General features: G+C 51.8%; 1 protein-coding gene across 1 annotated transcript in view; it reads right to left on the reverse strand.

The window, feature by feature from the left end:
- Window positions 1-1,751, reverse strand: part of NIBAN2 (niban apoptosis regulator 2) — a 50,642-nt gene extending 48,891 nt beyond the window's left edge. The window contains exon 1 of the mRNA XM_037036455.1: window positions 1,531-1,751. Within this exon, the coding sequence (XP_036892350.1) occupies window positions 1,531-1,585 (55 nt within the window). The 5' untranslated portion in view covers window positions 1,586-1,751. The remainder of the gene's footprint in view (window positions 1-1,530) is intronic.
- Window positions 1,752-12,566: the final 10,815 nt, after the last annotated feature.

A 12,566-nucleotide genomic window follows, 5' to 3' on the forward strand; every position in this document is an offset into this window, starting at 1 on the left:
GGAGTGGGGGCCAGCCCAACTGGGTGTGGGGAAAGGAAAAACCCCACCGAAGAAAGTGAAGCACACCCCACCCTAGCCGGGTGAGGGGCCCCAACGGGAGGTGGTGAATGGATGGACTGTTACAGAGCCCCAGGAGGCTGCCACCAACAGGGAGGGGACAGGAAGACTCCGCCCTTGCCTTCCTCCTCCCAGAGTCCTTGTCCTACAAGCAAGAGTTCCAGGACTTAACCCCCTGCTGATCCGGGGCTGGAGAGGGTCTGACTCATTTCTACATCACCCTCATCCCAGGCCCCAGCCCCTGGTATAAAGAGAGCTTAGACCACGGGCCCATAGCCACAGTTTCTAGAGAAGTCTTTTCCCAGCACCTTCTTTGTGTCCCAGAAAGGATAGGACATGGAGTTAAGGGTCACCTGGTCCCTGTTCTCAAGGGGCACTAGCAGGAAGAACAGAGCTGTTGAAACTCTACAGGACTGCGGGGCACATCAAGATTAGTGTGAGCAGACACAGTGCTCCGGGCGCACTGAACAGGAAGGGGCAAACACAGTGGAGAGGAATGGTCTCCTCTTTCCAAGGGCTGCCCCCATGCCCCAAGGGGACCAGCAGCCTGTGCAATGGTGTCTCCCCTATGCTGGGCCCTGTGTTAAGCAAGCTACATAAATTAGTTCACTTAAGTATCTCAGTAACTCCTAAAAAAGGAAGAAATCATTCATTTCATTTCAAAGAGGAGAAAACCGAGCTGCCAGGACACTAAGACTTGTCCAAGATCTCATGGCTGGTAAAAAGAGCTGGGATTCCACCTGTGCAGCCTTACCCAGGACAGAGGTGAGCCACTGAGCCGAGTTTCCCAGGCAGCCTGAGATTCTCACCCTCTACATTCTCTGTGGCTGGTGAGGAGGAATCCAGGAGTCTGTTGCAGTTGCCAGGTTTCCTTAGGGAGCAGCAGGAGCACCCTGCTAACCCTGAGCCGGAAGGGCAGGGGTTCTGACCACCCCTCCTGTGCACCCCATCTCTTTCTAGCCCCACTCCCCAGGCTCAGTCCCAGGCATTGATGGGCTCGTCCCTGGAAGCCTCCGCCACGTGTACTGGGGCTGCTGGGCCCGGGGCCCAGGGCAAGCTGGGGGCTGAGGCAGTTAGGGAAGGTCAGGACACTCCGGCCGAGAGGGCCTGGAATGCTTCCGGGGGAGGATACCCGTGGTGGTGAGGAGGCTGCGACCCCTCCCGCAGCTCGATGGGGTATAGTGTGTTGGGGGCTAGGATGGGACCGGCTCCAAGGGGGTTCCATTAGAAAAAGGGGTGGATTCAAGTCTCCTCGAGAGGGGGAAGGGTGAGCTCAGAATAGGTTGGAAAGGGGCACCTAGACCTGGAGGATACGAGCACGGACGAAGGACTCTGTCCCCAGCTACTCCCGCCCTACCCTGCGGCTGACTCACTGAGACCCCAGTCCCAGCGCTACCGGCGGGCCGGGGTGGGGGCGTGGTCTAGGGGATCCAGATTGGACCCCCGGAGCGCGCTGAGCGGCGAGAGACTCACCTGAGATGTGCTGGCGCCGGGCGTCGTCCAGGTGTGTGGACACCACGTCCCCCATCGTGAAGAAGAGCCACGGCCCGATCCGGCCGCCACCCGCCGCTGCCCGGGCTGATCAAGCTGACGCCGCAGGCGCCATGGAGCCCGGCCCGCCCTGCTCCCGCCGCTCCCGTCACCCTCGCCGCGGCCTCCACTCTGATCGCGCTCCTGCTCCCGCCGCGTCGTCTGGCTGGCAGCCTCGGCTCCAGGCCGGCCTCGCCCCGCGCCGCCCCGCCCCACCAGGCCCCGCCCCTGGGTCCGAGCCCCGCCCCCTCCTCGGCCTTGGACGGGCGGGGCCGCCGGCAGGGGACGCCGGGACTGCTGGAAGACCGAGACAAAGAGCAGATTGGAGAAAGGGAGAGCAGGGAGAGACGTAGAAACGAGCCCCGGACCTTCACTGAACCGAAGAGGTGGGGCTGGCTGAGCATCTGAAAGAACGGGAGGTGCCCTGAGTGTCACTCCCTGCCTTTCCTGCGCGAGGAGAGAACCACACCGAGGGGGACGTGGGGAACTGGTAGGGGATACTAGGCCGAAGGGCGTGAACTCATCGTTTGCACCCAAACCTCCCGTCCCCTCGTCCCTGCACCGCGCCCTCCTGCCCCCAGCCCCGCCCTCCCTGCCGGATCTCAGGAAGTCCCCAAGCCTTCATTGACCCGCTTCAGAAGGTGTGCCCTACTGTCTTGCACAATAATGCAGAGAAGGGAGGGAGCATGTAGGACTTGAGCTCAAAGGCATTCCCGGTCCCAAAGCCTGGAGCACATTCCTCAGACTCAGCATACGGGTATATTTTCTCGGGAGGTGGCTCATATTCCCTCGGGAGGTGACTCGTAGGTCAGGCCAAGTGAGGAATGGAAAAAATAATAGCTATTTACAGTTTACATAAGACAGATTCAAAATTCACCGACCGGCATGGACATAGGGTGCCCGAGGCCTGCGGGGCTGGAATTGGGTGGATCCCGGGCACCAGAGGAATGTGTTTCAACTCTACTCCCAGGACCTCCCAAAGTAGGGTAGATGGCTTAACACCCATCCTTCCCAGACCGTGGGCTGCGGTGGCAGAGGCCTTTCTTGGCTGCTGATACTCAGACCTCCTGTACAGCACCCCAAAAGTCATCCCATGTCTGCCTCTGACCCCAGTGACTGAGCGCTCACCACTTCAGCCTCCATCCCACCCTGTAGTTAGACAGCTCTTATTGTAAATGTGGACCCAGGCAGAAAATAATGGTGATCGGAGTTAACATTACTGAACACGGGCACTGCATCATGTCAAGTCCGCAGAAGGTAGGTGCGAAGTCAATTGATGTGAAGGGGCCGCTCAGTCACGCTTACCGATCATTCAGCAAACGGGTGATGAACCCCCCCCCCCATTTTCTTGGCCCTCTGCTAGATGCAGGAGGTGAAGTGAGAGGAAGCCCAAGCGGCCCTACCCACTCCGTGGCCCAGGACGAGGGGCGTTTTATTCTGAACCTCGGTTTTCCTATTCATCCGCTGAGAATAACAACAGGATTATCGTGAGTGTTAAATGAAGTAGCGCAGGGACTAGCGCAGTGCCTGGCCCAGGATCAGTCATCTCAGTCAACAGGACCCACCATTTGACACTGTCCCTGCCCTCAAGGACGTATAGAGGCTTGAGGAAGGAGTAGAACATTCTGTTTCGAGGAAAATCTCGGAGGGAGTAGGGCCAGAACGACAAGTTGAAAAACCAGAATTTTGAGGGCAGGTACTGGGGGACAGCATTCCAGGGAGTGGGGATGGTGCAAGAGAGGCACCGACTTTGAAGGGCAGGATGTATTCATGCAGCACAGTCATCAGGTGGAGTTGAAGTTAAACTGGCAGGGATTACCTATTTCCTTTTACGGAACCAGAAACCGAGGCCCAGAGAGGGAAAGTGACTTGCCACAGCCACACAGCAAGGCAGAGGCGGAACCCAGCCAGAGGACACGCCTTCTGACAGCCAATGCCCGCTTCTCTGTGAACAACCAGAAGCAAGTGATCCTACCAGCTTCACTTTAAGTTTCCCAAGGCCCAAGCTATAGGAACTGGAAGGGCCCGCTCTGCCCTGGAAGGGGATAGCTGGAAGAGCTGGCCTGGGGGCTCCCCAGGGTGTGTCTCCTCAGCCAGGCTGGAGGCCCGGGCCTTCAGGGGTAGAGGTGGGACCACAGGCAGCCTTTTGCCAGACCTCGAGGTGTGCCCGGGCCCATGAGCTTTGAGTACCCGCAAACTTGCCAGCATGCCAGGTGCTTGGCCCAGGAGCCCTCCATCCTGGCTTTGGAGACTTTCTGCCATGTGTCACCACCGTGGGCATCCATGGCCTCATGTGTGGGAGGTAAATGAGATCATGGAAGTGAAATGGCATTAGAAGCTATACAGTGTTGTACAAGCATGTGAGTAGCTCCCTGCAGACCTCAGGGCCACACCCTTCCAACTCAAGATTCATTTATTATACACACACACACACACACACACAAAAGTGTTATCTAGGAATGGGGTGCAGGGGAAATGACTGCAAAAAAATCAGAAGGGAACTTTTAGGGAAGATGGAAGTAGTCTGTACCTTGACTGGGGTAACGGTTACACAGGAGTTAAAACTAAAACTATACAAATTAACAGATGCATTTTACTCTGTGTAAGTAATACTTCAATAAAGTTGATTTAAAAATAAAATATACAGAGCACCTATGTGCATCAAGCAATACATTGTAGGTGATAAAATACAATGAGGGGGTAGAGGGACAGATGCAAGGTGCCACCTATGATGGTGATCTAGGAAGGCCTCTCTGAGGAGGTGACACATTGAAACCTGCTTAGCAAGAAGAAGCCTGCTCCATGAAGATACAGAATAGCTACCATTTGTGGAAACTGTACCACACCAGGAATCTGCCGAAAGGAATCTATAGTTCTCACAATTTTTAAAAAAGACTTTATTTATTTTTAGAGAGGGGGAAAGTGGGGAGAAAGAGAGGGAGAGAAACATCAATGTGTAAGAGAAATATCTATTGGTTGCCTCTCACCTGCCCCAAACCAGTCTGCAACCCAGGCATGTGCCCTGACTGGGAGTTGAACTGGCAAACTTCTGGTTCGCAGGCCCGCACTCAGTCCACTGAGCCACACCAGCCAGGGCTACAGTTCTCACCATTTCTCTTTTGGAAGAATCACCGATTGTGAAGACTGTTAAAAGACGATATTCTGTTGTATGCACAGAGCAATCATTATTTAAACACTCGGTAGGTAGGTATGGGGTGCCAGGGGAGAGCCCTTAGGGACCCTGGAGCCAGGCACACCTGTAGGTAAGAGGGGAGAAGCGCCCCTGCCTAGGACCAGTGGGAGGCTCCTGGGGCACCAAAGCATCCAGTTTTTTGGGGTTTTTTGCTTTATTCTGGGAAGATTATAAAGTTCTTTAAAAGTTGTCAGCATCTCACTACTTTATATTAATAAATCAGGCCAGGCCCTGACTGATTGGGTCAGTGGGTTGGGCGTCCTTCTTCAAACCTAAGGATCACCGGTTCGATTCCTGGTCAGGGCACATGTCTGGGGTGCGGGCTGGATCCCCAGGTTGGGGGCATGTGAGAGGCAACCAATCCATGTCTCTCTCATTCATCAATGTTTCTCTCCCTCTCTCTCCCTCCCTTCCACTCTCTCTAAAAATAAATAAATAAAATATTTTTTTCTTTTTTAAAAATATTTTTTTATTTATTTTTAGAGACAGGGGATGGGAAGGAGAAAGAGTGGGAGAGAAACATCAATGTGGTTGCCTCTCATGTGTCCCCTACTGGGGACCTGGCCTGCAACCCAGGCATGTGCCCTGACTGGGAATCGAACTGGAGACCCTTTGCTTCACAGGCCCGTGCTCAATCCACTGAGCTACACCAGCCAGGGCAAATAAATAAAATCTTTCTTTAAAAAATAAATAAATAAATCAGGCCAGTTATGATCATTGAGTAGGGGAAGAATGACATTTCTTCAGAATGACATTTCTTAAAGGAAAGAAAATGAATACAGTCACCAGCACCGTATGAGGAAACAGGAAAGGATTAAGATTTCCAGGAAGTCACACATCAGAAGAATTTCTGTACTCTGAAATGTTGGGAACCCCTGCCCTTACACTTGAGGCTATTTTCTTCTTCTTTTTCTCGTTTTCAAAATGCATCTCTTTATTTTCCTCATAAGGCAGCCATGCCTGACAAACCTTCAGCTTGTGACAGTCACATGGCTTCTTCAGCGAGCCCGGGCTTCCCCAGGGTTTCTTGGATCTCACAGCTGGAACAGATCAAGGAGTTGAACAAAGTTTTCTCCAGAGCCACAGGTTCCCCTGTTGCCTGGGTTATTGAACACAGATGCACTGGATAATTGGTACCTTTCCTAAAGGTAACTGTGTTTTCTTTTCAATGATTGTCCTGACTCCATCTTGAACAACTTCTTCACCAAAATCTCTTTTTGTCTTTGTACGTGAGAGAGGCCATGACAGCCCTGAGCCGTGTGGTTGGGGTGGGTGCTGAGGGCAAAGGGAGAGGTCCCCAGTTAGGGACTGGCCCGTGCTGGAGGAGTTCTCTCTCTCTCCCTCCCCCTCTCTCTAAAAATAAGTAAATAAAATCTTTAAAAAGACGTAAAAAACCACAGGCACCAACTTTCACACCTACATGTTCAGGCTTATCTTTAAGAAGCTGTTTTATCCTGTTTGCCGCAGAAGGTCTCAGGCTGAGAGCCACTCACAGCCCCAACCTTGGCCCTGAAGGGACTGAGCCGGGGACTGGGCCAAAGCTTGGGCCCCCTCAGACGTTCTCCCTGCCTGAGCAGGGCGCTCACTTGAGGCCCTTGGGATGCTTAGGTTTAGTCCTGAGTAATTAAAGCACCTTTTCATGCATTTATTGGCTGTTTGTAGGGGCTTAACAAAATTTATACCCTCCGCCTGCTTCTCTACTGGGATGTCTATCTTTTTTCTTTTTTATTGGTCTTTAAGAATACTTTCTAGCCAGGTAGCTGATCTGGTTAGTGTGTTGTCTGGATACGCCAAGGCTGTGAGTGCAATCCCAGGTCAGGGCACATACAAGAATCATCCAGTGAATGCATAAATAAATGATCAACTAATCAATGTCTCTCTCTCACAAAAAAAAATCTATTCAAAATATTTTTTAAAAATAGAGATTTCTGTGCCCCACGTTTAGAAAATCTATTTCAATATGTCAGGGGCAGAGGTCTAAGTCTTAAAAACAAACTAAAAATAAAATTAAATTAAAAAGAATTCAGCCCTGGCTGGTGTAGCTCAGTGGATTGAGCACAGGCCTGTGAACCAAAGGATCGCAGTTCGATGCCCAGTCAGGGCACATGCCTGGGTTGCAGGCCAGTTCCCAGCAGGGGACACATGAGAGGCAACCATACATTGATAGTTCTCTTTCTCTCTCCTTCCCTAACCCTCTAAAGGTAAATAAATAAAAATATTTTAAAAAAGAATTCTTTCTATAGGAAGGATTTCTCAAGCCCTCTTTTCTAGGACTCTAGGGGCCAGCTCTGTCCACCAGGTCTCCCGCACCCTTTCCTTGGCCCAGACCACGGAGCTTACAGGAAGATACCAGGCCTGTGGACAAAGGACAGGAATGGTCCACATCTAAGAACAGGGAGGGGTGTTCCCTCTGCCCACCTGCTGGGCTTGCGCCCTCCCTACAACTTCTGATTCATCAGTCCTTTGTCACAAAGTGGCTTCTACCTACCTGACTCCCTGCAGGGCTGTATAGCACATTTAGAAAGAAGGACCCAAAAAATGAAGAATAATAATATTTTACTCTGAAAGGAAGGATCCTGAAGGTAGGGACCAGAGCTTGGACAGAAGCCAGGAGAAAGGAAGGGATTTGCCCCAGAACATCCAGGAAGGTCTCCGGCCAGGACCCTTCCCAGTCTCATCGGAAAGGACAGGGACCTTCCTTAACTCACTGGTCCCTCTCTCTCCCAGTTGGCTCTGAGCTCCAGCTCTGCTCTCCCCTCAAACCTGTCAGACCTGAAATAGCCCAGGAGGGGAAAAAAAAAGCAAACACCTCAGGTAAACAACAGGGAGTGTGAGTGAATCAGGATTTTGTTTTTAAGAAATATCATGTGTCCACTTCTGTTTACCCAGTTGGCAGGGCCCGTTGTGCGGAAGGGGGCCTGGCACCCTGCCCGAACCTACCCTCGTCATTGACTGTTGGGTGGTGGTGGATCAAGCCTCAGCCCAGCCAGTTTCATCTGTCACCTGGCCTCCAGCTGCTAAACTCCCTTCTTGCTCCGCCCAGCAGCCAGCTGCACCGCCACACCCAAGGCCAGGCCCCATGACCACCATCTGGTCGACTGCCCAGTCCTTGAATGGCCTCCTGCCTCCAGCCTCCAGCCTCCCATTTGTGCCTCACTGGCACCCAACTGGATTGTTCTAAAACACAAATATGATCATGTCGTTCCCCTGCTTCAAACTTTCAATGGTTCCCACTCTCCTGGGGACAAAGTCAGACGCAGACCCTAAAGGTGACATGAGGGCCCCTGCCAGCCTCTCCTTCGCCCCTCTGCCCCTCGCCCTTCCCTGACCTTTCACATCCTCATACTAGCGTGCTCCCTCCTTTGTCAGGGCTCTTGCATGTGCTGACTCCCTTTTCCCATTTTGCCCCGCCAAGCACCAGATATACTCAGACCTCAGCTAAAACCACCCTTCATCAGAGAGGTCTTTCCCGCCCCCACCCACCCCAGCATCTCCCTCTTGATCGGCACATTTATCATTATTTCGTGGGGTTATTTGTTTAGCTTAGACCTTCCTCTGTGATGACCAGGACTGTCCTCATTCAACATGACATTCCTAACGTCAGGTGTAATGGGTGCTTGGGTGAGTGCCTGCAATGTGCAGAATGCTGTCCTGGGCACTGGAGGGGAATGTGACAGTGGGCCTCCTCCTGGCCCCTGTGACTTGGCTGGCTCACGCCTGCACCGCCACGCCACCTGACTCCCCATTTGAGAGCAGAATCTCTTCTACAGCGTCTCTGCCGTGCAGAGCTCCCTCTTGCAGGCCTCCAGGAAGGGGCTGCTCACCACCTCCCCAGGTCACAATGCTGGGTTGGACCCAACAGCCCCAAAGGCAGACAAAGGAGTGTCCCAGTGCCAGCAAATAGGCAGGGAGTGAGAAATAATTACAAAAGGGTGATAAAAACAACCAACGCTTCCATTCATTGCGGACTAACGCTGTACCCAGCTCTGCCTCTTTCACCTTCCCCACAGCCCCCTTCTGGAGGGCACTCATGGCATAGGAGAGAAAACACAGGCTCAGTGAGGTCACGAGGTCCATCCAAGGTCACACAGCAAGTCAGAGGCAAAGATAAGACCCCGACTCAGCTCTGCTCGCTTCAGAGCTGCTACACACCACACCACGCACCACTGTCCTCCTGGCCTGTCCCCTGGGCTCTTCCGGCTCTCACACACCAGCCAGGCTTCTCCACTGTGCCCGCTATTCTCCCACCGGTTTCTGTTTTTCTTAGCAATATTATATGAACATTTTTCTTTTTTTAATTTTATTTCATTTTTAGAGAGGGGGAAGGGAAGGAGAGAGAGAGGGAGAGACACATCCATTGGCTGCATCTCACACGCCCCCAGCTGAGGAACTGACCCACAACCCAGGCATGTGCCCTGACTGGGAATTGACCTGGTGACCTTTGGGTTTCTAGGCTTCGCTTTTAATCCACTGAGCCACACCAGCCAGGGCATGACCATCTTTCTATGCTAGTGAATTTTTTAAAGATTTATTTATTTATTTATTTATTTCTCTTTAGATGGGAAGAGAAGGAGAGAGGGAGAGAAATATCAATGTATGGTTGCCTCTCATGTGTCCCCTGCTGGGAACTGGCCCACAACCCAGGCATGTGCCCTGACTGGGAATCGAACCGCGATACTCTGGTTCGCAGGCCCGTGCTCAATCCACTGAGCTACACCAGCCAGGCTTTATGCTAATGAATTTTTAATTCTACTAAATTTTAAGGTCTGCATTATATTCCATTGTATGGCCCATTAAACTATTTCCCTATGGCTAGAGGCTTATTTTCTTAATTAGCTAAATTTATAGATGGAAATTACCAGTATAAACCTCCTTTTGAGGTGTCGGACACACAGTGACAAATTGCCGTGGTGAAATGATTATAGCAGCCAGCCTTCCCTGGCACTTGGTCTGTCCCACATCTTGGTCTAGAAACCCTTGCCCTACTACTAATTAATGCTAATTGCCACCGTTAACTAGTCTTACTATTGCTTTGTTCAAATACTTGCATTTAAATAATAAAAAAGTAAATAATGAAAAATTATATATAATTTCAAGTACGTGTTCCTTTTAATAGCACACACAGGCAGACCCTTGTATCACGGTGACCTGTGCACAAGCCCGGCCACCCACCTAACCCCACCCTCCAGAGCAGGGTCCCTGAGCCAGGCCCAGTTCCTGACTTCCGGGCAAGTCCGGGAGAGATGTTCGCTGCTGAGCCCGTGGTAACAGTCACTCCCAGTTCCTCTAGGCTCAGCCAGGAGGGGATTCAGACTCACCAACCCCCACCCATTTCTTCCATGTCAGGCTTGGTTTCCTGCTGGGCTGAAGCTACCCCTCACCAGCCAGTGATTCAGGGCCTGGCCAGGGCGGCAGCGCTAACCACCCAGCCTGGAGAGTGACTAAGCTTGTGGTGAGGTTGGGCCGGCCCGTTGGGGTGGGGCCGCCTCCACACAGCCTGGTCCCCCTCTGCTCCCTCCCTTCAGTCTTGCTGATTTCTGTTCATCGGGCCTTCCAGACAGAATGAGAATAATCCTGAGTTCTGAACGCCAGTGTGTCCCAGGGGTGACAGAGACCTGGCGTCCACCCTCCTAGGGAACAGAGTCTGGAGGACAGAAGCTGTTGTTGCTCACTGCTGGGGAGGAAGAGAGAGAAAGCCCAAGAGGAAGGAGAGTGGAGGAGAGAGAGAGAGAGAGAGAGAGAGAGAGCCAGCTGTAAAGAGTGCCCAGGGTGGCTGCTACGTGAACGAGGACTGATCAGCGACCCAGGACAGGGGGCATGCGAGGACTGGGCTGTCCCACCCCAAACAGCACGTCTGTGAGGAGCGGCCAACTCAATGACAACAGTCACTCGAGCCAGGGCCCCAGCTGGCTTCCCAGGCGCAGCGCAGACTGGATTCAGTCCCTGACGCCCAGTCGCTCGGGCAGCTCTGCAGAGGGCTTGCCCTGTGTGCTTCTGCAGGGAGCCCTGAGAGATGAGGCAGACACAGGGATGCTACTCCTCCCAGGATGCACCTGGAAATGTGTGTAGAGGGGTGTTTTTCATCATCACTACGGCTGGTGTCTGTGGGGGCGGGCAAAGACCTCGACTGGCATTTAGTGCCTGAAGGTCAGAGATGCTGAGCATTCTGCTGAGGTGGCCAGTCCTGCCCTGGGACAAAATGCTCTCCCCACACCCCCAGATGCAGGGCTGCAGCCCTTCTGCTGCCTGGACACACTGTGAAGAGGATTGTTCTGACTTCAGAAGCACCTCCCAAGGTGCCAGCCAGTTTTAAGATACATTGCCTCCTTCTCATACACGAAAAGATGCTTAACTTCACTGGCTACCATGGAAATGCAAACCTAAACTGCAATGAGATACCACCTCACTCCTGTTAAAATGTTAGTATCCACAAGATAAGTAATAACAAGTGTTGGAGAGGTTGTAGGTTAAAAGGAGCCCCCGTTTGCTGCGGGTGGGAACATAAACTGGTACAGCCACTGTGGACAATAGTGTGGAGAGGTTCCTCAAAAAACAGTGGTGATGGCCCCAACGCGCCATCTGAGTGCATGTGCTGAGAGATCCAGACGCTCTATCTGGGTTGCCGCCAGCCTGGTGCTCAGCGGGAAGAGGGGACCGAGCATAACTGGACTCCCAGCTGGCCTGAGCCTGCCTTTCTGGGTCCGCTTTTCCTTCTCATCTCTGTACCTGACTGCGTTTGGAGGCTTCATGTCCCTTTTGGTTGCGCCCACAGTAGGAAAGACGGACTGAGGCTAGGCCCCTGTCTAGTGCTAATCGGGAAGCTTGAGTGAAACGTGCTTTAGTGTAAGCATCCACGCTGTATTGTGTAAAGCAGCTTGACTAATTCCAGCTCTTTGGGCAGCTCTCAACTGGGTTTCCCTCCTCCACGCTACTGGGTTTTGCATTAGGCGTCAGATACGATTAAACAGATGTTGAGTTGGTCTCTATCTCAGAAAAGGGAATCCTTAATCTATGGTCAAGTTCTGCACACCTGAGTTAAATTCTCACTTTACCATTGAGCTCTCTTCTGAACAGTCCCTTGGCCTTGGTTGGTAATGCTCTTATAACCTGCAGTTCCCCTCCCTACGAGTCCTTAACTTGATAAGTTCTAGACCCACCAATGACCTGGAGGCATCCTGGATTATCCAATAGCTGAGTAAGTAGCCTGTGGGTTTCTTCACTGGGTTTTATTTTCTGTTTTACTTACCCTTAAAAAATATATATAAGAACAGAGCTACCATATGACCCAGCAATCCATCTGGGTATCTACCAGAAGAACGTGAAAACATTTATTCATAAAGATATCTGCACCCCTATGTTCACTGCAGCATTATCCACAGTGGCTAAGACATGGTGTCCATCAGTGATGACTGGATAGAGAGGATGTGGTATATATACACAGTGTAACACTACCCAGCCGCAAGAAAGGATGACGTACTGCCATTTGGACACATGGGTGGATCCTGAGAATATCATGCAAAGCAAAACATCGGACAGAAAAAGTCAAGAAGTAAAACTGAAAGAAACAGATCAACTAACGAGACCAAAAAATCCAAAACCTTCATGTACAGACAACAAGACCATGGTTACAGAGAGAAAGGGGTAGGAGGAGGCAGTTACAGTCTGTAAGGTAAAGGGGTCAAATACATGGTGATGAAGGGAGACTTGACTTTGGTGGGTGAACAGCATGCAATCTATAGATGATGTATTATAGAACGACACACTCAAAACCAATATAATGTTAGTA

The sequence above is a fragment of the Sturnira hondurensis genome, unplaced genomic scaffold (assembly GCF_014824575.4).
Source record: "Sturnira hondurensis isolate 20B ecotype Veracruz unplaced genomic scaffold, ASM1482457v3 Scaffold0022908, whole genome shotgun sequence".
NCBI classification, from domain to species: Eukaryota; Metazoa; Chordata; class Mammalia; order Chiroptera; family Phyllostomidae; genus Sturnira; species Sturnira hondurensis.